Raw genomic sequence first — 23,885 nt, forward strand, 5'->3', positions numbered from 1 at the left:
TTGAAGCGAATAGTATCGATGTATTTAAGAGGAGGCTAGACAAGCAAATGAGGGAGAAGGGACTAGAGGGTTATGCTGATAGAGTTAGATGAGGAAAGACGGGAGGAGGCTCGAGTGGAGCATAAACACGGCATGGACTGGTTGGGCCGAATGGCTTGTTTCTGTGCCGTATATCCGATGTAATCCTGCCCTCAGGAGATGTGATAGAGATATTCAAAATCACGAGAGGCCTGGACAGAGTAGATAGAAACTGTTCCCATTGGCAGAAGGGTCGAGAACCAGAGGACACAGATTTAAGGTGATTGGCAAAAGAACCAAAGGCGACGTAAGAAAAAACTGTTCACGCAGCGAGTGGTTAGGATCCGCAATGCGCGCCCGAGAGGGTGGCGGAAGCAGACTCAATCACTGCTTTCAAAAGGGAGCTGGATAAGTACCTAAAAGAAAAAAATTGCAGGGCTCCGGAGAAAGGGCGAGGGAGTGGGACTGGCTGAGGTGCTCTTGCACAGAGCTCGATAGCCCAATGGTCTTCTTTCGTGTTGATAAGGTGCAAGTTAAAAGTTCTGTAATCTAAGCAAATGTGCTCAATTGACTTTATGCTGCGAATAATAACCGTTATTCTTAATAAACTTGATCCATAGTTTTCAATTCCAGTGACAGTCTGACAGTGTTTATTCTTCTAATATCCAAAGACGAGGAGAACAGAAGAGAGCTTGTTGATTCAGTAGCTTAATTGTCCACCCTACATTACATCAGCAGATAATTACATTGTATTTACAGCAGAGAGAGAGAGGCCATTTGGCCCAACTGGTCTATGCTGGTGTTCATGCTCCACACAAGCCTTCTCCCACCTTACTTCATCTAACCCTCATCAGTATAATCACCTATTCCTTTCTCTCTCATGTACTTCACTAGCTTTGCCTTAATTAAAACTGTGCTATTTGCCTCAACTACTGCCTGTGGTAGTGAGTTCCACATATCTGAGAAAAGCTGCTCCTGAATTCCATCGTAGATTTATTAGTGACTACCTTGTATTTATGGTCCCTAGTTCTGGTGTCAACCGCAAGTCTACGTCTACCTTATCAAACCCTTTCATAATCTGAAAGATGTCTATCAGGTCATCTCTCAGCCTTCTCTATTCTAGAGAAAAGAGTCCCTGCCTGTTCATGCTTTCCTGGTAGGTACATACTCTCAGTTCTGTTATCATCCTTGTGAATCTTTCTTGCACCTTCTCCAGCGGCTCCATATCTTTTTATAATATGGAGACCGAAACTGTACACAGTTCTGCAAGTGTGGTTTAACCAAGGTTCTATACAAGTTTAACATAACAGCTCTGCTTTTCAATTCTATCCCTCTAGAAATGTACCCCAGTGCTTTGTTTGCTTTTTTAATGGCTTTATTAACCTGTGTCACTACTTTTAGTGATTTGTGTATCTGTACTCTTAGACCCTTTTGCTCCTCTGCCCCTTTCAGATTCTTATTATACAAGCAGTATGTGGCCTACCAAAATGCACCACCTCACACTTATCTATATTAAAATAAATGCGGCAATTACACACCCATTCTGCAAGTTTATTAATGTCTTCCTGTATTCTGTCGCAGTCAGCCTCTCTATGAACTACACTTCCCAATTTAGTGTCTGCAACTTTTGAAATTGTGCTTCCGATTCCAGAGTCCAAATTGTTGATGTAAATGGTGAACAACAGCGGTCCCAACACCGATCCTTCTGTAACACCACTTCCCAACATTTGCCAATCTAACTACCTTTCTCTCTCTGTTTTCTGTCTGGAAGCCAGCTTCCTATCCATTCTGCTACTTGTCCCCTGACTCCACGTGTTCTGACCTTAGTCTTATATAGTCACGCACTGGTTTGTAGAGAGTCAGGACTCACTCATGGAAATGGTCAAACACAAGCGATCATTCCAAAGGACTTAGTGGGATGTAGTGCTAAGTTGCGCTATTTACCAAGACAAGCACGCTAGCGGTGTTTCACTGTGCAATTAATTCCTCGACGTTTGCACTAAAAAGGTGCACTGCCCAAGAGCTCTGTATTATTTGTTTCTTTGCCTTTTTGAATCCCTGGCCTGGTATCCTGTCAAACCAGGAAGTGGTGAGGAGGTAAGAAACTGGAAATGACACATATCTTTCTCAGCACAGTAATTTACAACAGTACTCACTCTCTGCTACATCATCTTCTACTTCGTCTGTGTTTGACATCATAGATGATGGCTTTGTGGAAAAACAGAAATACACATTAATATATGCCGTCAGCATCAAACACTCCCAGATTAAATAGAAACATAGAAAATAGGTTCAGGAGTAGGCCATTTGGCCCTTCAAGCCTGCACCACCATTCAATAAGATCATGGCTGATCATTCACCTCAGTACCCCTTTCCTGCTTTCTCTCCATACTTCTTGATCCCTTTAGCCGTAAGGGCCACATCTAACTCCCTCTTGAATATATCCAACAAACTGGCATCAGGTCAACCAGATAGAGTAAAACTCCCGCTACAATCCAGTTAAACACTCCTGGATTAGATACTATACGGTTCAGGTTACTCTTGTCTCCAGTAACAAGCCTTTATTCCCACCAGGAAGATTACCTCTGCTCCATGCAGTGTACCAACAGATTTCTCACGCTCATTCTCTCAGATATGCTACTGTGAACTGGTTCCAAATTAGGGTGAATACGTGCTGGACGCATTTATTTGTAACACCTAAAGCTCTGATTTGGTCCCCTTGATCACATGACCTAACTGCTGATTGGTCCCTTGGAGGATAAGACACACCCAGTAGTTTTTCTGGAATGTGTAATTAAAACCGCCCTGCCTTCGTAATTAGTTACTTTATAACAGCCCACGTTCCTGACCCAATCCCCTCCCCCACAGCCCACGTTCCTGACCCAATCCCCTCCTCCCCCCCACAGCCCACGTTCCTGACCCAATCCCCTCCCCCACTAGAGCCTACGTTCCTGACCTAATCCCCTCCGCCCCTAGAGCCCACGTTCCAGACCCAATCCCCTCCCCCGCCCACATTCCTGACCCAATCCCCTCCCCCCCCTCCACAGCCCACATTCCTGACCCAATCCCCTCCCCACCTAGAGCCCACATTCCTGACCCAATCCCCTCCCTCCCCCCCCCCACAGCCCACATTCCTGACCCAATCCCCTCCCCCCCCACAGCCCACATTCCTGACCCAATCGCCACCCCCCCCACAGCCCACGTTCCTGACCCAATCCTCTGCCCCCCTAGAGCCCACATTCCTGACCCAATCCCCCCCCACAGCCCACATTCCTGACCCAATCCCCTCCCCCACAGCCCACTTTCCTGACCCAATCCCCCCCCCACAGCCCACGTTCCTGACCCAATCCCCTCCCCCACAGCCCACGTTCCTGACCCAATCCCCTCCCCCGCTAGAGCCCACGTTCCTGACCCAATCCCCTCCCCTAGAGCCCACATTCCTGACCCAATCCCCTCCCCCCCCACAGCCCACATTCCTGACACAATCCCCTCCCCCACAGCCCACGTTCCTGACCCAATCCCCTCCCCCACAGCCCACGTTCCTGACCCAATCCCCTCCCCCACAGCCCACGTTCCTGACCCAATCCCCTCCCCCCCTAGAGCCCACATTCCTGACCCAATCCCCCCCCCCCCACAGCCCACATTCCTGACCCAATCCCCTCCCCCACAGCCCACGTTCCTGACCCAATCCCCTCCCCCACAGCCCACGTTCCTGACCTCATCCCCTCCCCCACAGCCCACATTCCTGACCCAATCCCCCCCCCCACAGCCCACGTTCCTGACCCAATCCCCTCCCCCACAGCCCACGTTCCTGACCCAATCCCCTCCCCCACAGCCCACGTTCCTGACCCAATCCCCTCCCCCACAGCCCACGTACCTGACCCAATCCCCCCCCCCCACAGCCCACATTCCTGACCCAATCCCCTCCCCCACAGCCCACGTTCCTGACCCAATCCCCTCCCCCCCTAGAGCCCACATTCCTGACCCAATCCCCCCCCCCCCCACAGCCCACATTCCTGACCCAATCCCCTCCCCCACAGCCCACATTCCTGACCCAATCCCCTCCCCCACAGCCCACATTCCTGACCCAATCTCCCCCCCACAGCCCACGTTCCTGACCCAATCCCCTCCCCCACAGCCCACGTTCCTGACCCAATCCCCTCCCCCACAGCCCACGTTCCTGACCCAATCCCCTCCCCCACAGCCCACATTCCTGACCCAATCCCCTCCCCCACAGCCCACGTTCCTGACCCAATCCCCTCCCTCACAGCCCACGTTCCTGACCCAATCCCCTCCCCCACAGCCCACGTTCCTGACCCAATCCCCTCCCCCACAGCCCACATTCCTGACCCAATCCCCTCCCCACAGCCCACGTTCCTGACCCAATCCCCTCCCTCACAGCCCACGTTCCTGACCCAATCCCCTCCCCCACAGCCCACGTTCCTGAGCAGCTGGAGGCCGGGGACGTCGGAGCGGCCTATAAAGGCCCAGCGTTCATCAGAGAGGCCAGCCGGAAGAGAAGGCAAAAAAGTAGAAAGAAATCGAAAGGTGACGTCACAGGTTAAGTGATTGGTTGGTGATTGGCGAGTAGTTTTTCTTTTTTCTTTTTCTTTTCTTTATCAGTAAGTAACCTTTTAGCATTGTTGTTGCCAAACTAAGTTAATCTAGGGGTTAAGTCATGGCAGGAGAGCTCAGACACGTGTTATGCTCCTCCTGTAATATGTGGGAAGTCAGGGACGCTTCCAGTGTCCCTGACAACTACATGTACGGGAAGTGCATCCACCTGCAGCTCCTGACAGGCTGCTTTGAGGCACTGGAGCTGCGGGTGGATTTACTCTGGAGCATCCGCGATGCTGAGGATGACATGAATAGCACGGTTAGTGAGTTGGTCTTACCGCAGGTAAAGGGTACACAGCCAGATAGGGAATGGGTGACCAACAGGAAGAGCAGTAGAAGGAAGGTAGTTCAGGGGTCCCCTGCGGTCACCCCCCTGCAAAACAGATACACCGCTTTGGGTACTGTTGAGGGGGATGACCCATTAGGGGAGAGCAGCAGCAGCCAAGTCCATGGCACCAGGTATGGCTCTGCTGCACAGGAGGGCAGGAAAAAGAATGGGAGAGCTATAGTGGTAGGGGATTCAATTGTAAGGGGAATAGATAGGCGTTTCTGCGGCCGCAACCGGGACTCCAGGATGGCATGTTGCCTCCCTGGTGCAAGGGTCAAGGATGTCTCGGAGCGGGTGCAGGATATTTTGAAGAGGGAGAGTGAACAGCCAGTTGTCATGGCGCATCTAGGTAGCAACGATATAGGTAAAAAATGGGATAAGGTCCTACAAGACGAAGTTAGGGAGCTAGGAGCTAAATTAAAAAAGTAGGACCTCAAAAGTAGTAATCTCAGGATTGCTACCAGTGCCAAATGCTAGTCAGAGTAGGAATCGCAGGATAGCTCAGATGAATACGTGGCTTGAGGAGTGGTGCAGAAGGGAGGGATTAAAATTCCTGGGACATTGGAACCAGTTCTGGAGAAGATGGGACCAGTACAAACCGGATGGTCTGCACCTGGGCAGGACCGGAACCAATGTCCTAGGGGGAGTGTTTGCTCGTGCTGTTGGGGAGGGGTTGAACTAATATGGCAGGGGGATGGGAACCTATGCAGGGAGACAGAGGGAAGTAGAATGGGGGCAGAAAGAAGAAAAGTAAAAGTGGAGGGCAGAGAAACCCAAGGCAAAAAGCAAAAAGGGCCACATTACAGCAAAATCCTAAAGGGGCAAAGGGTGTTAAAAAGACAAGCCTGAAGGCTCTGTGCCTCAATGCGAGGAGTATTCGGAATAAGGTGGTCAAATTAACTGCGCAGACAGCAGTTAATGGATATGATGTAATTGGCATCACGGAGACATGCTCCAGGGTGACCAAGGCTGGGAACTCAACATCCAGGGGTATTCAACATTTAGGAAGCATAGACAGAAAGGAGAAGAAGGTGGGGTGGCGTTGCTGGTTAAAGAAGAAATTAATGCAATAGTAAGGAGGGACATTAGCTTGGATGATGTGGAATCAGTATGGGTGGAGCTACGGAATACCAAAGGGTAGAAAACGCTAGTGGGATTTGTGTACAGACCACCAAACAGTAGTAATGAGGATGGGGACAGCACCAAACAAGAAATAAGGGATGTGTGCAATAAAGGTACAGCAGTTATCATGGGCGAATTAAATCTACATATTGACTGGGCTAACCAAACTGGTAGCAATGCGGTGAAGGAGGATTTCCTGGAGTGTATTAGGGATGGTTTTCTAGACCAATATGTTGAGGAACCAACTAAAGGGCTGGCCATCCTAGACTGGGTGATATGTAATGAGAAAGGACTAATTAACAATCTTGTTGTGCGAGGCCCCTTGGGGGAAGAGTGACTATATATGGTAGAATTCTTTATTAAGATGGAGAGTGGCACAGTTAATTCAGAGACTTGGGTCCTGAACTTGGGGAAAGGTAACTTCGATGTATGAGACGTGAATTGGCTAGAATAGACGGCCGAATGATACTTAAAGGGTTGACGGTGGATAGACAATGGCAAACATTTAAAGATCACATGGATGAACTTCAACAATTGTACATCCCTGTCTGGAGTAAAAACAAAACGGGGAAGGTGGCTCAACCGTGGTTAACAAGGGAAATTAAGGATAGTATTAAATCCAAGGAAGAGGCATATAAATTGGCCAGAAAAAGCAGCAAACCTGAGGACTGGGAGAATTTTGTAATACAGCAGAGGAGGACAAAGGGTTTAATTAGGAGGGGGAAAATAGAGTATGAGAGGAAGCTTCCTGGGAACATAAAAACTGACTGCAAAAGCTTCTATAGATATGTGAAGAGAAAAAGAAACATGAAAACAAACGTAGGTCCCTTGCAGTCAGATTCAGGTGAATTTATAATGGGAAACAAAGAAATGGCGGACCAGTTAAATAAATACTTTGGTTCTGTTTTCACGAAGGAAGACACAAATAACCTTCCAGAAATACTAGGGGACCGAGGGTCTAGTGAGAAGGAGGAACTGAAGAATATCCTTATAAAGCGGGAAATTGTGTTAGGGAAATTGATGAGATTGAAGGCTGATAAATCCCCAGTGCCTGATAGTCTGCATCCCAGAGTACTTAAGGAAGTGGCCATAGAAACAGTGGATGCATTGGTGATCATTTTCCAACAATCTATCGACTCTGGATCAGTTCCTATGGACTGGAGGGTAGCTAATGTAACATCACTGTTTAAAAAAGGAGGGAGAGTAAACGGGTAATTATACACCGGTTAGCCTGACATCAGTAGTGGGGAAAATGTTGGAAACAATTATTAAAGATGAAATAGCAGCGCATTTGGAAAGCAGTGACAGGATCGGTCCAAGCAGCATGGATTTATGAAAGGGAAATCATGCTTGACAAATCTTCTGGAATTTTTATAGGAGTGGATAAGGGAGAACCAGTGGATGTGGTGTATTTGGACTTTCAAAAGACTTTTAACAAGTTCCCACACAAGAGATTGGTGCGCAAAATCAAAGCGCATGGTATTGGGGGTAATGTACTGACGTGGATAGAGAACTGGTTGGCAGACAGGAAGCAGAGAGTCGGGATAAACGGGTCCTTTTCAGAAAGGCAGTGACTAGTGGAGTGCCGCAGGGCTCAGTGCTGAGACCCCAGTTCTTTACAATATACATTAATGATTTAGATGAAGGAATTGAGTGTAGCATCTCCAAGTTTGCAGATGACACGAAACTGGGTGGCAGTGTGAGCTGTGAGGACGATGCTAAGAGGCTGCAGGGTGACTTGGACAGGTTAGGTGAGTGGGCAAATGCATGGCAGATGCAGTATAATGCGGATAAATGTGAGATTATCCACTTTGGTGGCAAATACATGAAGGCAGAATATTATCTGAATGGTGGCAGATTAGGAAAAGAGGAGATGCAACGAGACCTGGGTGTCATGGTACATCAGTCATTGAAAGTTGGCATGCAGGTACAGCAGGCAGTGAAGAAGGCAAATGGTATGTTGGCCTTCATAGCTAGGGGATTTGAGTATAGGAGCAGGGAGGTCTTACTGCAGTTGTACAGGGCCTTGATGAGGCCTCACCTGGAATATTGTGTTCAGTTTTGGTCTCCTAATCTGAGGAAGGACGTTCTTGCTATTGAGGGAGTGCAGCATAGGTTCACCAGACTGATTCCCGGGATGGCGGGACAGACATATGAGGAGAGATTGGATCAACTGGGCCTTTATACACTGGAGTTTCGAAGGATGAGAGGGCATCTCATAGAAACTTCTAAGTTTCTGACGGGATTGGACCAGTTAGATGCGGGAAGAATGTACCCGATGATGGGGAAGTCCAGAACCAGGGGATACAGTCTTTTAAGGGATAGGCCATTTAGGACTGAGATGAGGAGAAACCTCTTCACTCAGAGAGTTGTTAACCTGTGGAATTCCCTACCGCAGAGAGTTGTTGATGCCAGTTCATTGGATATATTCAAGAAGGAGTTAGATATGGCCCATTACGGCGAAAGGGATCAAGGGGTATGGAGAGAAAGCAGGAAAGGGGTACTGAGGGAATGATCAGCCATCTTTTGAAGGGCCGAATGGCCTGCTCCTGCACCTATTTTCTATGTTTCTATCCCCCCCGCAACACAGCCGTTTCTGACTCAATCTCCACTCCCCCCGCCCCCCCTTTTGATTGAGTTTTTTGATGAGGTAACAGAGAGGGTTGATGAGGGTAATGCGGTTGACGTGTTATAGATGGATTTACAAAAGGCGTTTGTCAAAGTGCCACATTATATGCTTGCAGAAAAGTTGAAGCCCATGGAATAAAAGAGTCAATGGCAGCATGAATAAGAAATTGGGTAACAGGAAACAGAGGGTAGGGGTGAACAGTTGTTTTTCGGACTGGAGGAAGATATACAATGTTCCCCAGGTAGTCGACTCTAGGACCACTACTTTTCTTGGTACAGGTGCAGTATCCCGAATCCGGAACCCTCGGGACCGAGGCCGTTCCAGATTTTGCGTTTTTGCCGGACTTTGGTATGTCTTTCTGACGTTATCAATCCGAAAACACCCAAGCCTAGGTTCGGGTATTTCCGGATTTTGGAACGTCAGAAAGGGGGGAAGGGGTGATTGCCGAAGAGCTGTTCGGGTCGCTGAGCGATGAGGTCGTGGAAGTGTTTGGTCGGGGCCCCACCAAAGAGGAGCTGGTCGGGCGGCCCCGTCACGGAGGAGGTGTTCGGGCGGGCCGGCGAGGATACCCCGAGGTCGGGCAGCAGCGAGGGGTGATGCGGCGAGACCCGAGGTCGGCAGGGTCCGGATTCCGGAACATTTTACGGTTTCCAGATGACCCTGCCACAAATCGGTCCGGAGTCCAGAACATTCCGGATTCCGGAACTCCGGATTTTGGATGCTGCACCTGTATATATTACTGACTTGGACGTGGGTGTACAGGGCACAATTTCAAAATTTGCAGATGAGACAAAACTTGGAAATATAGTGAACAGTGAGGAGGAGCATAATAGACTTCAAGACAGGCCGGTGAAATGGGCAAACACGTGGCAGATGAAGTTTCATGCAGAAAAGTGTAAAGTGATGCATTTTAGTAGAAGGAATGAGGAGAGGAAATATAAACTAAATGGTACAATCCTAAAGGGCGTACATGAACAGAGAGACCTGGGGGTATATGTGCACAAATCGTTGAAGGAGGCAGGGAAGGTTGCGAAAGCGGTTAAAAAGGCTTACGGGATCCTGACCTTCATAAATAGAGGCATAAAGTACAAAAGTGTGGAAGTTATGATGAACCTGTATAAAACACTGGTTCAGCCCCAACTGGAGTATTGTGTCCAATTCTGGGCATCACACTTTAGGAAGGATGTGGAGGCCTTAGAGAGGGTGCTGAATTGATTTATAAGAATGGTTCCAGGGATGAGGGACTTCAGTGACATGGACATACTGGAGAAGCTGGGGTTGTTTTCATTGGAGCAGAGAAGGTTGAGAGGAGATTTGATCGAGATTTTGATCATGAGGCGTCTGGACAGAGTAGGCAGAGAGAAATGTTCCCATTGGGGGAAGGGCCGGGAACCAGAGGACACAGATTTAAGGTAATTGACAAAAGAACCGCAAGAAATAACTTTTTTACGCAGCGAGTGTTTGGGTTCTGGAATGCACGGCATGACAGGGTGATGGAGGCAGACTCAATCTTACCTTTCAAAAGGGAGTTGGAGAAGTACCTGAAGGAAAAAAATTTGCAGGGCTCCGGGGAAAGGGCGGGGGAGTGGGACTGGCAGAGAACCGGCATGGGCTCGACGGGCTGAACGGCCTTCCATGCTGTAACCATTCTATGATTCTATGACATGCTCCCCCTGCTCCCCGCACCCCAGGTTCCTGGCCTAATCCCTCGCCCCCACCAGCCCAAGTTGCCTGGATGACTTTCTGCCATCCCCACTGTGCTCTCTGTACTTTTTACCCTTACCTCCCACGGAGTTACTGACCTCCTCTCTCCCTCCCCAATCACCTCCCTCTCTCTCTCTACGACCGCTCCCTCCATCCATCCCCCTCCCTCTCTTTCCGACCTCTGTTCTCGCCACAAATCCAGTGACCAGCCTTCTCCCAGAGCTGAGCAAAGCATGGAATGCGCTGCAGCCGCAACTGTGAGATACTGCGCACTCACGGTGGACTTCGGTGACATCGCGCACGCACAGAAGGACACAAAGATCTTGTTGCAGATAATCACTGTTACGTTCGGTGAACCCTTGTCTACGAGGGACTAGATTCAAAGTTCCCCAAACTCATTTCTCTTGAGCATTCAACAGTTGGCCATGAGGGGAGACTTTTATTCCATCTCTGAGGGCTGGATTCAGACCTAGTACCAGGAGACAAAGCAGCAATGAAATCCACTGTGCACCTGATTTGCTCCTTACGGCACTTTTAAACCACATTTGTACAATCTGCTAACTCCTGTAAGACTGAGCAGCAGCACAGCTTCACTAGGCTGGCCAATATTGCTCACGGCTTACATGATGTGCAGGAGGCTTAAAACAAGAACTGTCATTCGAATCGGCACTGAGATACACAAACCAGAAGGTGCCAGGTTGGCTTATCCCAGTCCCGCCAGCATTGGCCTCAGCGTCATGCGGAGTGAAAGATAATCAGACAAGGTTCCCCTCTTAATCTCTTCCCAGTGCTTCCTGCTGGAAAGTGCACGTGTGTGGCCTCACACGAGGTCAGGAGCGGCCTCAGCATTGATGCCCTTCCCCGGTCGCATCGTCTGCTGACACTGTATAGGCTTGCGTGTGACATCAGAGACCCAGGGAATGTCCCGTCAGCAAGGCAATGTGCCTTCACAAGCACATGGGAGAAATGGATAATATAAAACAGCTACTATTTATTTTCAAAATCTGGCGCCAGAAATGGCAAATGGGGAAGTGCCTTACCTCAGCGAGAGCAGCAGCTCCGTACTGCTGGTAGTTGTAGTTGTAGCCATAATGATCGTAGCCCCACTGGCTGTAATAGTTCTGAAACTGCTGGTAATACTGGCTGTAGGTGTAGCTCTGGTTCTGTTGGTAAGCTGCCTTGGTTTTTGTACTGCAACAGATCAGAGTGTCATTTACCAATCACAATAATGGCCGACATTTCATCAATAAGCAAGTATCCTAATAATATTATTGAATCATTTCAGAGGACAGGACACCACAGAAGAGAGGGGAGGGGGGAGGGAGAGAGAAGGGGGTAAGGGGAAAGAGAGGCTGGTTGAGGGGAAGGGAGAGGGGAGGGGTGGTGGAGAGTGACAGAGAAGGGCGGGGGGAGAGATAGGGAGGGGCGGAGAGAAAGAGAATGGGAGTGGATGGAGAGGGGGTGAGGGAGAGGGGCAGAGAGAGAGAGGGGGAAGGGGTGAGGGTAGCAGAGTGGACGAGGCGGGGAGAGAGAAGTGAGGGGGGTGAGGGGAGGATGCAAGGGGAAAGGGTGCAATGGGGAAAGGGAAGGGAGCACAATTGGGGGGAGCGAGGGGGAGATATAGAGAGGGGGGAAAGATAGAGAGGGTGGGGGAGATAGAGAGGGGGGGGAGAGATAGAGGGGGGGGGGAGATAGAGTGGGAGGGGAGATAGAGAGGGAGGGGAGATAGAGAGGGGGGGAGATAGAGAGGAGGGGGGGAGATAGAGGGGAGGGGGGGAGATAGAGAGGGGGGGGGAGATAGAGAGGGGGGGAAGATAGAGAGAGGGGGAAGATAGAGAGGGGGGGAGATAGAGAGGGGGAGATAGAGAGGTGGGGGAGATAGAGGGGGGGGGGAGATAGAGAGGGGGGGGGAGATAGAGAGGGGGGGGAGGAGATAGAGAGGGGGGAGGAGATAGAGTGGGGGGAGGAGATAGAGAGGGGGGAGGAGGTAGAGAGGGGGGAGGAGGTAGAGAGGGGTGGGTGTATTAGGGGGAGAGATAGAGAGGGGGGGAGATAGAGAGGGTTGGAGGGGTGAGAGGGAGAAGAGAGTGGGCGAGAGAGAGAGGGGGGATGGAGAGGGGGGGGAGATAGAGAGGGGGGGAGATAGAGAGGGGGGGGGAGATAGAGAGGGGGGAGATAGAGAGGAGGGGAGATAGAGAGGAGGGGAGATAGAGAGGAGGGGAGATAGAGAGGAGGGGAGATAGAGAGGGGGGGGGAGATAGAGAGGGGGGGGAGATAGAGAGGGGGGGAGATAGAGAGGGGGGGAGATCGAGAGGGGGGGGGAGATAGAGAGGGGGGAGATAGAGGGGGGGGAGATAGAGAGGTGGGGGAGGAGATAGAAAGGGGGGAAGGAGGAGATAGAGAGGGGGGAGGAGATAGAGTGGGGGGAGGAGATAGAGAGGGGGAGGGAGGTAGAGAGGGGGAGGAGGTAGAGAGGGGGGAGGAGTAGAGAGGGGTGGGTGTATTAGGGGGAATAGAGGGATAGAGGGGTGAGAGGGAGAAGAGAGTGGGCGAGGAGAGAGGGGGGATGGAGAGGGGGGGAGAGAGAGGGGGGGTAGAGAGTGGGGGGAGATAGCGAGGGGGGGGAGAGATAGCGAGGGGGGGAAGATAGCGAGGGGGGGAAGATAGGAGGGGGGGAAGATAGCGAGGGGGGGAAGATAGCGGAAGGGGGGGAAGATAGCGAGGGGGGGAAGATAGCGAGGGGGGGAAGATAGCGAGGGGGGGAAGATAGCGAGGGGGGGAAGATAGCGAGGGGGGGAAGATAGCGAGGGGGGGAAGATAGCGAGGGGGGGAAGATAGCGAGGGGGGAAGATAGCGAGGGGGGGAAGATAGCGAGGGGGGGAAGATAGCGAGGGGGGGAAGATAGCGAGGGGGGGAAGATAGCGAGGGGGGAAGATAGCGAGGGGGGAAGATAGCGAGGGGGGGAAGATAGCGAGGGGGGAAGATAGCGAGGGGGGGAAGATAGCGAGGGGGGAAGATAGCGAGGGGGGAAGATAGCGAGGGGGGAAGATAGCGAGGGGGGAAGATAGCGAGGGGGGGAGATAGCGAGGGGGGAAGATAGCGAGGGGGGAAGATAGCGAGGGGGGAAGATAGCGAGGGGGGAAGATAGCGAGGGGGGAAGATAGCGAGGGGGGAAGATAGCGAGGGGGAAGATAGCGAGGGGGGAAGATAGCGAGGGGGGAAGATAGCGAGGGGGGAAGATAGCGAGGGGGGAAGATAGCGAGGGGGGGAAGATAGCGAGGGGGGAAGATAGCGAGGGGGGAAGATAGCGAGGGGGGAAGATAGCGAGGGGGGGAAGATAGCGAGGGGGGGAAGATAGCGAGGGGGGAAGATAGCGAGGGGGGGAAGATAGGGAGGGGGGAAGATAGCGAGGGGGGAAGATAGCGAGGGGGGAAGATAGCGAGGGGGGGAAGATAGCGAGGGGGGGAAGATAGCGAGGGGGGGGGAAGATAGCGAGGGGGGGAAGATAGCGAGGGGGGGAAGATAGCGAGGGGGGGAAGATAGCGAGGGGGGGAAGATAGCGAGGGGGGGGAAGATAGCGAGGGGGGGAAGATAGCGAGGTGGGGGAAGATAGCGAGTGGGGGGAAGATAGCGAGTGGGGGGAAGATAGCGAGGGGGGGGAAGATAGCGAGGGGGGGAAGATAGCGAGGGGGGGGAAGATAGCGAGGGGGGGGAAGATAGCGAGGGGGGGAAGATAGCGAGGGGGGGAAGATAGCGAGGGGGGGAAGATAGCGAGGGGGGGAAGATAGCGAGGGGGGGGAAGATAGCGAGGGGGGGGAAGATAGCGAGGGGGGGGGAAGATAGCGAGGGGGGGGAAGATAGCGAGGGGGGGGAAGATAGCGAGGGGGGGAAGATAGCGAGGGGGGAAGATAGAGGAAGATAGCGAGGGGGGGGGAAGATAGCGAGGGGGGGAAGATAGCGAGGGGGGGAAGATAGCGAGGGGGGGGAAGATAGCGAGGGGGGGAAGATAGCGAGGGGGGGGAAGATAGCGAGGGGGGGAAGATAGCGAGGGGGGGGAAGATAGCGAGGGGGGGGGAAGATAGCGAGGGGGGGGAAGATAGCGAGGGGGGGAAGATTGCGAGGGGGGGGAAGATAGCGAGGGGGGGGAAGATAGCGAGGGGGGGGAAGATAGCGAGGGGGGGGAAGATAGCGAGGGGGGGGAAGATAGCGAGGGGGGGAAGATAGCGAGGGGGGGAAGATAGCGAGGGGGGGAAGATAGCGAGGGGGGGAAGATAGCGAGGGGGGAAGATAGCGAGGGGGGGAAGATAGCGAGGGGGGGAAGATAGCGAGGGGGGGAAGATAGCGAGGGGGGGGAAGATAGCGAGGGGGGGGGAAGATAGCGAGGGGGGGGGAAGATAGCGAGGGGGGGGGAAGATAGCGAGGGGGGGGAAGATAGCGAGGGGGGGAAGATAGCGGGGGGGGAGATAGCGAGGGGGGGAAGATAGCGAGGGGGGGAAGATAGCGAGTGGGGGGAAGATAGCGAGGGGGGGGAAGATAGCGAGGGGGGGGAAGATAGCGAGTGGGGGGAAGATAGCGAGTGGGGGAAGATAGCGAGGGGGGGAAGATAGCGAGGGGGGGAAGATAGCGAGGGGGGGGAAGATAGCGAGGGGGGGGAAGATAGCGAGGGGGGGAAGATAGCGAGGGGGGGGAAGATAGCGAGGGGGGGAAGATAGCGAGGGGGGGAAGATAGCGAGGGGGGGAAGATAGCGAGGGGGGGGAAGATAGCGAGGGGGGGGAAGATAGCGAGGGGGGGAAGATAGCGAGGGGGGGGGAAGATAGCGAGGGGGGGAAGATAGCGAGGGGGGGGAAGATAGCGAGGGGGGGGAAGATAGCGAGGGGGGGGAAGATAGCGAGGGGGGGAAGATAGCGAGGGGGGGAAGATAGCGAGGGGGGGAAGATAGCGAGGGGGGAAGATAGCGAGGGGGGGAAGATAGCGAGGGGGGGGAAGATAGCGAGGGGGGGGAAGATAGCGAGGGGGGGGAAGATAGCGAGGGGGGGGAAGATAGCGAGGGGGGAAGATAGCGAGGGGGGGAAGATAGCGAGGGGGGGAAGATAGCGAGGGGGGGGAAGATAGCGAGGGGGGGAAGATAGCGAGGGGGGGAAGATAGCGAGGGGGGGAAGATAGCGAGGGGGGGAAGATAGCGAGGGGGGGAAGATAGCGAGGGGGGGAAGATAGCGAGGGGGGGAAGATAGCGAGGGGGGGAAGATAGCGAGGGGGGGAAGATAGCGAGGGGGGAAGATAGCGAGGGGGGAAGATAGCGAGGGGGGGAAGATAGCGAGGGGGGAAGATAGCGAGGGGGGGAAGATAGCGAGGGGGGGAAGATAGCGAGGGGGGGGAAGATAGCGAGGGGGGGGAAGATAGCGAGAGGGGGGAAGATAGCGAGGGGGGGAAGATAGCGAGGAGGGGGAAGATAGCGAGGGGGGGGAAGATAGCGAGGGGGGGGAAGATAGCGAGGGGGGGGAAGATAGCGAGGGGGGGGAAGATAGCGAGGGGGGGAAGATAGCGAGGGGGGGGAAGATAGCGAGGGGGGGGAAGATAGCGAGGGGGGGAAGATAGCGAGGGGGGGGGGAAGATAGCGAGGGGGGGGAAGATAGCGAGGGGAGGGAAGATAGCGAGGGGGGGAAGATAGCGAGGGGGGGAAGATAGCGAGGGGGGGAAGATAGCGAGGGGGGGGTAGCGAGGGGGGGGTAGCGAGGGGGGGGTAGCGAGGGGGGGGAAGATAGCGAGGGGGGGGAAGATAGCGAGGGGGGGAAGATAGCGAGGGGGGGGAAGATAGCGAGGGGGGGGAAGATAGCGAGGGGGGGGAAGATAGCGAGGGGGGGAAGATAGCGAGGGGGGGGAAGATAGCGAGGGGGGGGAAGATAGCGAGGGGGGGAAGATAGCGAGGGGGGGAAGATAGCGAGGGGGGAAGATAGCGAGGGGGGGAAGATAGCGAGGGGGGGGGAAGATAGCGAGGGGGGGGAAGATAGCGAGGGGGGGGAAGATAGCGAGGGGGGGAAGATAGCGGGGGGGGAGATAGCGGGGGGGGGAGATAGCGGGAGGGGGAGATAGCGGGAGGGGGAGATAGCAGGGGGGAGATAGCGAGGGGGGAGATAGCGGGGGGGGGGAGATAGCGGGGGGGGGAGATAGAGAGGGGGGGATAGAGAGGGGGGGATAGAGAGGGGGGGATAGAGAGGGGGGAGATAGAGAGAGGGGAGATAGAGAGAGGGGAGATAGAGAGGGGGAGATAGAGAGGGGGGGGATAGAGAGGGGGGGGATAGAGAGGGGGGGATAGAGAGGGGGGGGATAGAGAGGGGGGGGGATAGAGAGGGGGGGATAGAGAGGGGGGGATAGAGAGGGGGGCATAGAGAGGGGGGGATAGGCAGGGAAAGGAGGGGCGCGGGGGGGCCGCGGAGAACGGGGGGGAGAGCGGGGGGGGGGAACAGCGGGGGCGGGGGAACAGCGGGGGGGGGGAGAGCGGGGGGGGAAGAGCGGGGGGGGAGCGCGGGGGGGGAGAGCGCGGGGGGGGAGAGCGCGGGGGGCAGAGCAGGGGGGGGGGATGTGCGGGGAGGGGGTGTGCGAAGAGCGGGGGGGGTGAAGAGGGAAGGGGGAAAGCGGGGGGGTGAAGAGGGGAGGGGGAGAGCGGGGGGAGAGGAGGGGGGGCGAAGATGGGGAAAGAGGTGGAGGAAGGGGGGGGGGGGGGCGTAGAAAGAGGCCCTTCGAGCCTGCACCACCATTCAATAAGATTATGGCCGATCATTCCCTCAGTACCCCTTTCCTGCTTTCTCTCCATACCTCTTGATCCCTTTACCCGTAAGGGCCATATCTAACTCCCTCTTGAATATATCCAATGAACTGACATCAACAACTCTCTGCGGCAGGTAATTCCACAGGTTAACAACTCTCTGAGTGAAATTTTAGTCAAATTTAATCCGAGGCTGCGAGTTGGGCCTAGCAGGGGAAAACACAAAAAAATATTTTTCAAAAAAACGAAAGTAAAAAATAAAAATCGGAAAACATTCACAGGACCCTTTTTCAGTGAATCGCTGCAAAATAATTTTTTTTTTAACTTTCACTTACCTTTTTTTGCCGGGTTTCATACCTACCACCGATCAGAGGACTGCTCCGGCTGGTTTCTCCTGGGCGTTTTTTTTCTCCTCAACTACGGATTACCGCGCCAACCAAACTCGGGCGGGCTCTGGCGGTTTTTTCAGTGTTGCACGCCAGCGGTATGCTCCCCAGCAGTATTCGAACCCACCAGCGGTACACTTTGAAATGAAATAACCACCGGGTGGTTTTTCAACAGAAAAGAGGAATTACCGCCAAAAAACATGGCGGAAAGGCTGATCAAAATCCGGACCCTGTAATTTGTTGCAATCCTCCTCAGTATTGACTATCTCCCTCCCGCCCCAATTTGATGTAGTTTGCAAATTTAGAAATTGTGTTTTTGATTCCAACGTCTAAATCGTTAATATAAATTGTGAACAACAGTGGCCCCAGCACGGATCCTTGTGGGACTACCTATCTCGGCTCGCCAGCTAGCTACTCAATTCTACGACTTGTCCCCTGACTCCACATGATTGAGAGAAAGCAAGTCAGCGACAGACAGAAAGTCAGCGACAGACAGAAAATGCTTCTGATGGCCTCCATATTCAAACAGCTTTCAGACACTCATTGTCCAGCTCACTCTCGATGAATGGCTACTTCTTCAGAGCTTCCAGAACCTATGGAACTGTAACCGAGCAACAGACAGGGGCCTCCAGGAAAGGAGAAAAGAAAAATGGGGAACCCAATTCATTATTTAGCCAGTGGGCTGCAGTACAATTGTGGGCCACACGAGGTCAGTGAACACCGTTTACAAATACAGCATCTTCCTCTCCTCCAACTGCTGCAATTTCAGGTCAATCTGTCAATCACCTAAGTTTGCCTTGCCGAATAAAACATCGATATTTAGCTACCTGCTTAGATTTTCAGTGCTAATCATTACTTTAACATTTTAAATGTAATCACATTTATTATGTGACATTATTAAATTTATAAAATGGAATTCATTCAATATAGTTCCAGGAGGCATCATATTGGTCACGCATAAAAAGATACTTCTGCCTAATTTGTGAGCTTGGCTCAGCTGTTCATGAGCCTATAATCCAGGCTGATACTCCAGTGCTGTATTGAGGGAGCGCAGCACTGTCGGAGGGGCAGTACTGAGGGAGCGCCGGACTGTCGGAGGGGCAGTACTGAGGGAGCGCAGCACTGTCGGAGGGGCAGTACTGAGGGAGCGCAGCACTGTCGGAGGGGCAGTACTGAGGGAGCGCCGCACTGTCGGAGGGGCAGTACTGAGGGAGCGCAGCACTGTCGGAGGGGCAGTACTGAGGGAACGCAGCACTGTCGGAGGGGCACTACTGAGGGAGCGCAGCACTGTCGGAGGGGCAGTACTGAGGGAGCGCTGCACTGTCGGAGGGGCAGTACTGAAGGAGTGCTGCAGTGTCGGAGGGGCAGTACTGAAGGAGTGCTGCAGTGTCGGAGGGGCAGTACTGAGGGAGCGCTGCACTGTAGGAGGGGCAGTACTGAGGGAGTGCCGCACTGTCGGAGAGGCAGTACTGAGGGAGCTCTGCACTGTCGGAGGGGCAGTACTGAAGAAGTACTGCAGTGTCGAAGGGGGCAATACCGAGGGAGTGCTGCAGTGTCGAAGGGGGCATGGATAGCACACGTGCCTGAGTCAGAAGGTTGTGGGTTCAAATCCCATTCCAGCGGCTTGAGCACTTAAATCCTCCAGTGCAGTGCAGTGCTGAGTGAGTGCTGCACTGTCAGAGGTGCCATCTTTCGGCTGAGACCCCATCTGCCTATTCAGGTGGGCGTAAAAGATCCCGTGGCAATATTTCGAAGAAGAGCAGGGGAATTACCCCGGTGTCCTGGCCAATATTTATCCCTCAATCAACATAACAAAAACAGATTAGCAGGTCATTAGCACATTGCTGTTTGTGGGAGCTTTCTGTGCGCAAATTGGCTGCTGCATTTCCCACGTTACAACAGTGACTACACTTCAAATGCACTTCATTGGCTATAAAGCGTTTCAAGACATCCGGTGGTTGTGAAAGACGCTATATAAATGCAAGTCTTTCTCTCTGACCTGTACCTCAATTCCACTTGCTCGCCGTAGCTCCATATCCTTTGATACCCTTACGCAACAATACTCTATCTATCTCCGTCTTGAAATTTCCAATTATTCTACCACATTCACAGTGTTTTGAAGCAGTGTTCTGGATTAGTACTACCTTTTGTGTGAAGAAGTGCTTCTTGATGTCCCTCCTGAATGCCCTAGCTCTAATTTTAAGATTGTATCTCTTGTTTCTGATTCCCTGTTAGAGGAAATAGCTTCTCTGTATCTACCCCATCAAATCCTTTTAACATTTTAAACATAATCAGATCACCCCCCCAATCTTCCATACTCAAGGGAATACCCCTGTGCTCGCTGACCTACACTGGCTCCCGGTTAAGCAACGCCTCAACTTCAAAATTCTCATCCTTGTTTACAAATCCCTCCATGGCCTTGCCCCTTCTTATCTCTGTAATTTCTTTCAGCCTTACAACCCTTCGAGATGTCTGCTCTCCTTAAATTCTGCCCTCTTGAGCATCCCTGATTATAATCGCTCAACCATCGGTGATCGTGCCTTCAGCTGCCTAGGCCCCAAGCTCTGCAACAACCTCCCTAAACCTCTCCGCCTCTCTTTTCTCCTTTAAGATGCTCCTTAAAACCTATCTCTTTAACCAAGATTTTGATCATCTGCTATAATTTCTTCTTCTGTGCCTCAGTGTCAAGTTGATCTGTTTTGTCTTATATCACTACTGTACTGCGCCCTGGGACGTTTTTCTACGTTAAAGGCGCTTGATAAATAACAGTTGTTGTTGGAATACAACCCAAGTTTATGCGACCTGGCCTCATAATTTAACACTACAAACCCCGTGATCATTCTGGTGAATCTGCACTGCACTCCCTCCAAGGCCAATATATCCTTCCTCAGATGCAGTGGCTAAAACTGAATGTAGTGCTTCAGATGGGGTCTGACCAACATAACTGAAGCAAACTATCCTCCTCTTTGTAACTCAGCCCCATTGATATAACGGCCAATATTCCATTTGCCTTTGTACCTGTCTACTAGTTTTAAATGATGTGTGTATTTGGACTCCCAAATCCCTTTGTTCCTCTGCAATTCCTAGTTTCTCACCATTTAGAAAATACTCTGATTTATCTTTCTTAGGTTCAAAGTCGATGACCTCACACTTGCCCAAATTAAACTCCATCTGAAATAGTTTTCCCACTTACTTAATCTGTCTGGCTCTTTGCAACTTGCTGCTCCAATCTGCACCAGTTACTGCCCCTCCTAACTTAGTGTCATCTACAAATTTGGATATTCAACTCTCTATCCCTTGATCCAAGACATTCATAAACATGATGCAATATTGAGGCCCCGAACAGACCCCCCGGGAAACACCACTCCTGCTTATCAGAGCAGTTCGTTATGTATAATTTGTTTTTGTATTTGTGCCCCATGTCTCAGTCCGTAACTGCAACTGCTATGTCTACTAATCGTATCGTGCGTAATACAATACAGGGACAGTGTGTGTAATATAGACGGCAAGCTACATGCTAATCCCATTTTCACATCGCAGTAAGAGGCTCCATTTTTCCCTTTGAATTGGGGTCAGACAAAGTCTCTCACTTGCCTCAGATAATCGCCAAACTTACTGCACTAGCTCATCTCAGTGAGAAATTCCAAACTGGGGCTCCCCAGGTAAATCTGACAGCAGTTTGCTCCTTCCTGATGCCAGCCACGGGTCCCGGGCTCAATCCTCGGGCTCTGTTGCTCCCAGACAGGGCAGCAACTTGACATATTACATTGTGGAAAATGACAGTAGATTCTGCTCCTGAAGGCCGTCTGGGGACTGTCACTGGACTGTGGACATCAGTTGAGATCAGGATGAGGCTCAACCGTGATGTGAAACCCATCTTGACTTATTGTCTCGTCTCAAACATGACATGTAGTGACAGGACGAAAGCTCTGGCTAGCTGCTAGCATTGTGCAGCCAGCAGAACAGCACCCCACGAGTCGGTATGTTGAAGACCGGCCGAAGGTACTCCGGGGCCGGCCCAGGACAACAGAGGGCTGGCGGCGTCCATTGAGCAGTGCCAGGGGGGAAACCTATTACTGACTTGCATTTTAGACTTTTAATCAACTTTTAATCACTTTTAATCTACTTTTAATCAACCTGAGAAACATTTTAAACAATTTGGGAAAACCTCTAAACTTTTAAACAACTTGGAGAATTCTTCCTTTGAAACCTCTGGAGAAACTTCAAATAACTTTGGAAAACTTTTGAAGAAACTTTTAAAATATCTCTCGGAACTCCAGCGGACCAGTGACCCTCCCAATGCCTGTCCCCAACCAAGCCTCAGGCCACCTACCATCAAGGGCGCTACTCGGCGCCGAGCTTGCAGCCAACATCTCGCCGTCGGCATTAGGCCCATACAGCAGTGCCTGGTCTCCAGTCGTTTTGGACCCCCCTTGCCACTGGATCAAGACCTTGCTCAGCTAAGCCCGTGTGGTTGCCAGTGTGCAGCGACCACTTCGTCAATATGAAGTTCAGGATCTGGAACGTCAGGACCCTCATGGACAACTCTAACAGCGTCAGGCCGGAAAGCCGCACCGCCATAGTTGCCCGGGAACTTAAGACGCTTTGACATCAACATCGCCGCCCTTAGCGAGACCCGGCGGGCAGAGGAAGGCCAGCTCAAGGAACAAGGTGGAGGTTGCACCTTTTTCTGGAAAGGAAAACCAGAGGAAGAACGTCGCCTCCACGGAGTCGGCTTCGCCGTCAAAAATGAACTGGTCGACCGCCTCAAAGACTCCCCCTGCGGGGTTAGCGAACGTCTCATGACCCTTCGATTCACCCTATCCCGGAACCAATGCGCCACAGTCATCAGTGCGTACCCCCAACACTCAATGCAACGGATGAGACTAAAGAGGGTTTTTAGTCCAACCTCGAGACATCCCTGTCCCGCATCCCCACGGGCGACAAATTGATCCTCCTCGCTGACTTCAACGCCAGGGTCGGCAAAAACACAGCCCTCTGGGGAGGCGTGATTGGCAGAGAGGGGGTAGGGAAAGCCAACTCCAGCAGCACCCTACTTCTGACAAAACGTCTAGAACATGAACTCCTCATCACCAACACCCTGTTCCGCCAGAGGGACAAATACAAGGCATCGTGGCAACACCCTCGCTCCAAACACTGGCACCTGCTCGGCTATATCATCGTCCGAGCCGGGTATCGCAAGGATGTGCGCATCACCCACACCATGACAGGAGCCTGACAGGAGCTTAATCTGATCCATCATCAATATTAACATTGCCCCAAAACAGAGGGGACAGCAGAAGCAGGTGCCGCAAAAAAAGTCAATGCCGGGGTACTTAAAGACCCAGCTAAGAGAGCCCTATACAGCCAGCGCCTCACAGCTAACCTAGCGAGCCTTGATGATCCTGAGATGCTGAATGCCCACAGCGCTTGGTCTGCCCTCCAGGCCTCCATAACCAGTGCCTGGTCACTCAACCAGGAAACACCAGGACTGGTTTGATGAAAATGATCAGGAGATCCAAGAGCTAATAGATCGCAAGCGCCGAGCATTTCTGAGCTTTAAGCAACAACCCAACCCGGGAGCAGCAAAGCAACATTACAGACGATTCAAGGCTGAGGTCCAACAAAAACCCGGGACCTAAAGAACAGGTGGTGGATGGAGAAAGCACAGGAGATACAGCAGCTGGCTGACAGCCATGATATGCAAGAATTCTTCATCGCAGTCAAGGCCACCTACGGTCCAAACTCCCAAGGCCCCATCCCACTGCTGGCCAAGAACGAGGAAATACTCATCAAGGACACCGAGGCTGTCAGGGCCCGCTGGAAGGAGCACTTCGAGGATCTACTCAATCGAAACTCTGCCTTTGACTCGAGTGTTCTCGACTCCATCCTGCAGCATGCACCCCGCCACTACCTCAGTGAGAACCCAAAACTGCACGAGGCAGGCAAAGTCATAAAACAGCTCAAGAACAACAAGACTACGGGTGCGGATGGAATCCCTGCTAAGGCGCTAAAATATGGCGGAGAGGCGCTGTTGGCGCGGATACATGACCTCATCACTCTCATCTGGAGGGAGGAGAGCATGCTGGGGGATCTCAGAGATGCAGTGACCGTGATCATTTTTTAAAAAGGGGACAAGTCCGACTACGACAACTACAGAGGAATCTCCCTGCTATCAGCCACTGGGAAAGTTGTCGCTAGAGTTCTCCTCAACCGTCTTCTTCCTGTGGCCGAGGAGCTCCTCCCGGAGTCACAGTGCGGATTTCATCCCCTACGGGGCACAACGGACATGATCTTTGCAGCACGACAGCGGAAGA

General features: G+C 52.6%; 1 protein-coding gene across 1 annotated transcript in view; it reads right to left on the reverse strand.

Annotated features, from left to right (window-relative positions):
- The window catches only part of LOC139277441 (tRNA selenocysteine 1-associated protein 1-like), a 65,454-nt gene that overhangs the window by 9,504 nt on the left and 32,065 nt on the right, over positions 1–23,885 (reverse strand). Inside the window, exons 7-8 of the mRNA XM_070895898.1 lie at positions 11,459–11,609; positions 2,175–2,226 (exon numbers count right to left, since the gene is read on the reverse strand). Of these exons, the coding sequence (XP_070751999.1) occupies positions 2,175–2,226; positions 11,459–11,609 (203 nt within the window). The remainder of the gene's footprint in view (positions 1–2,174; positions 2,227–11,458; positions 11,610–23,885) is intronic.

Source organism: Pristiophorus japonicus, chromosome 12 (assembly GCF_044704955.1).
Source record: "Pristiophorus japonicus isolate sPriJap1 chromosome 12, sPriJap1.hap1, whole genome shotgun sequence".
In the NCBI taxonomy this organism is placed as follows: domain Eukaryota; kingdom Metazoa; phylum Chordata; class Chondrichthyes; family Pristiophoridae; genus Pristiophorus; species Pristiophorus japonicus.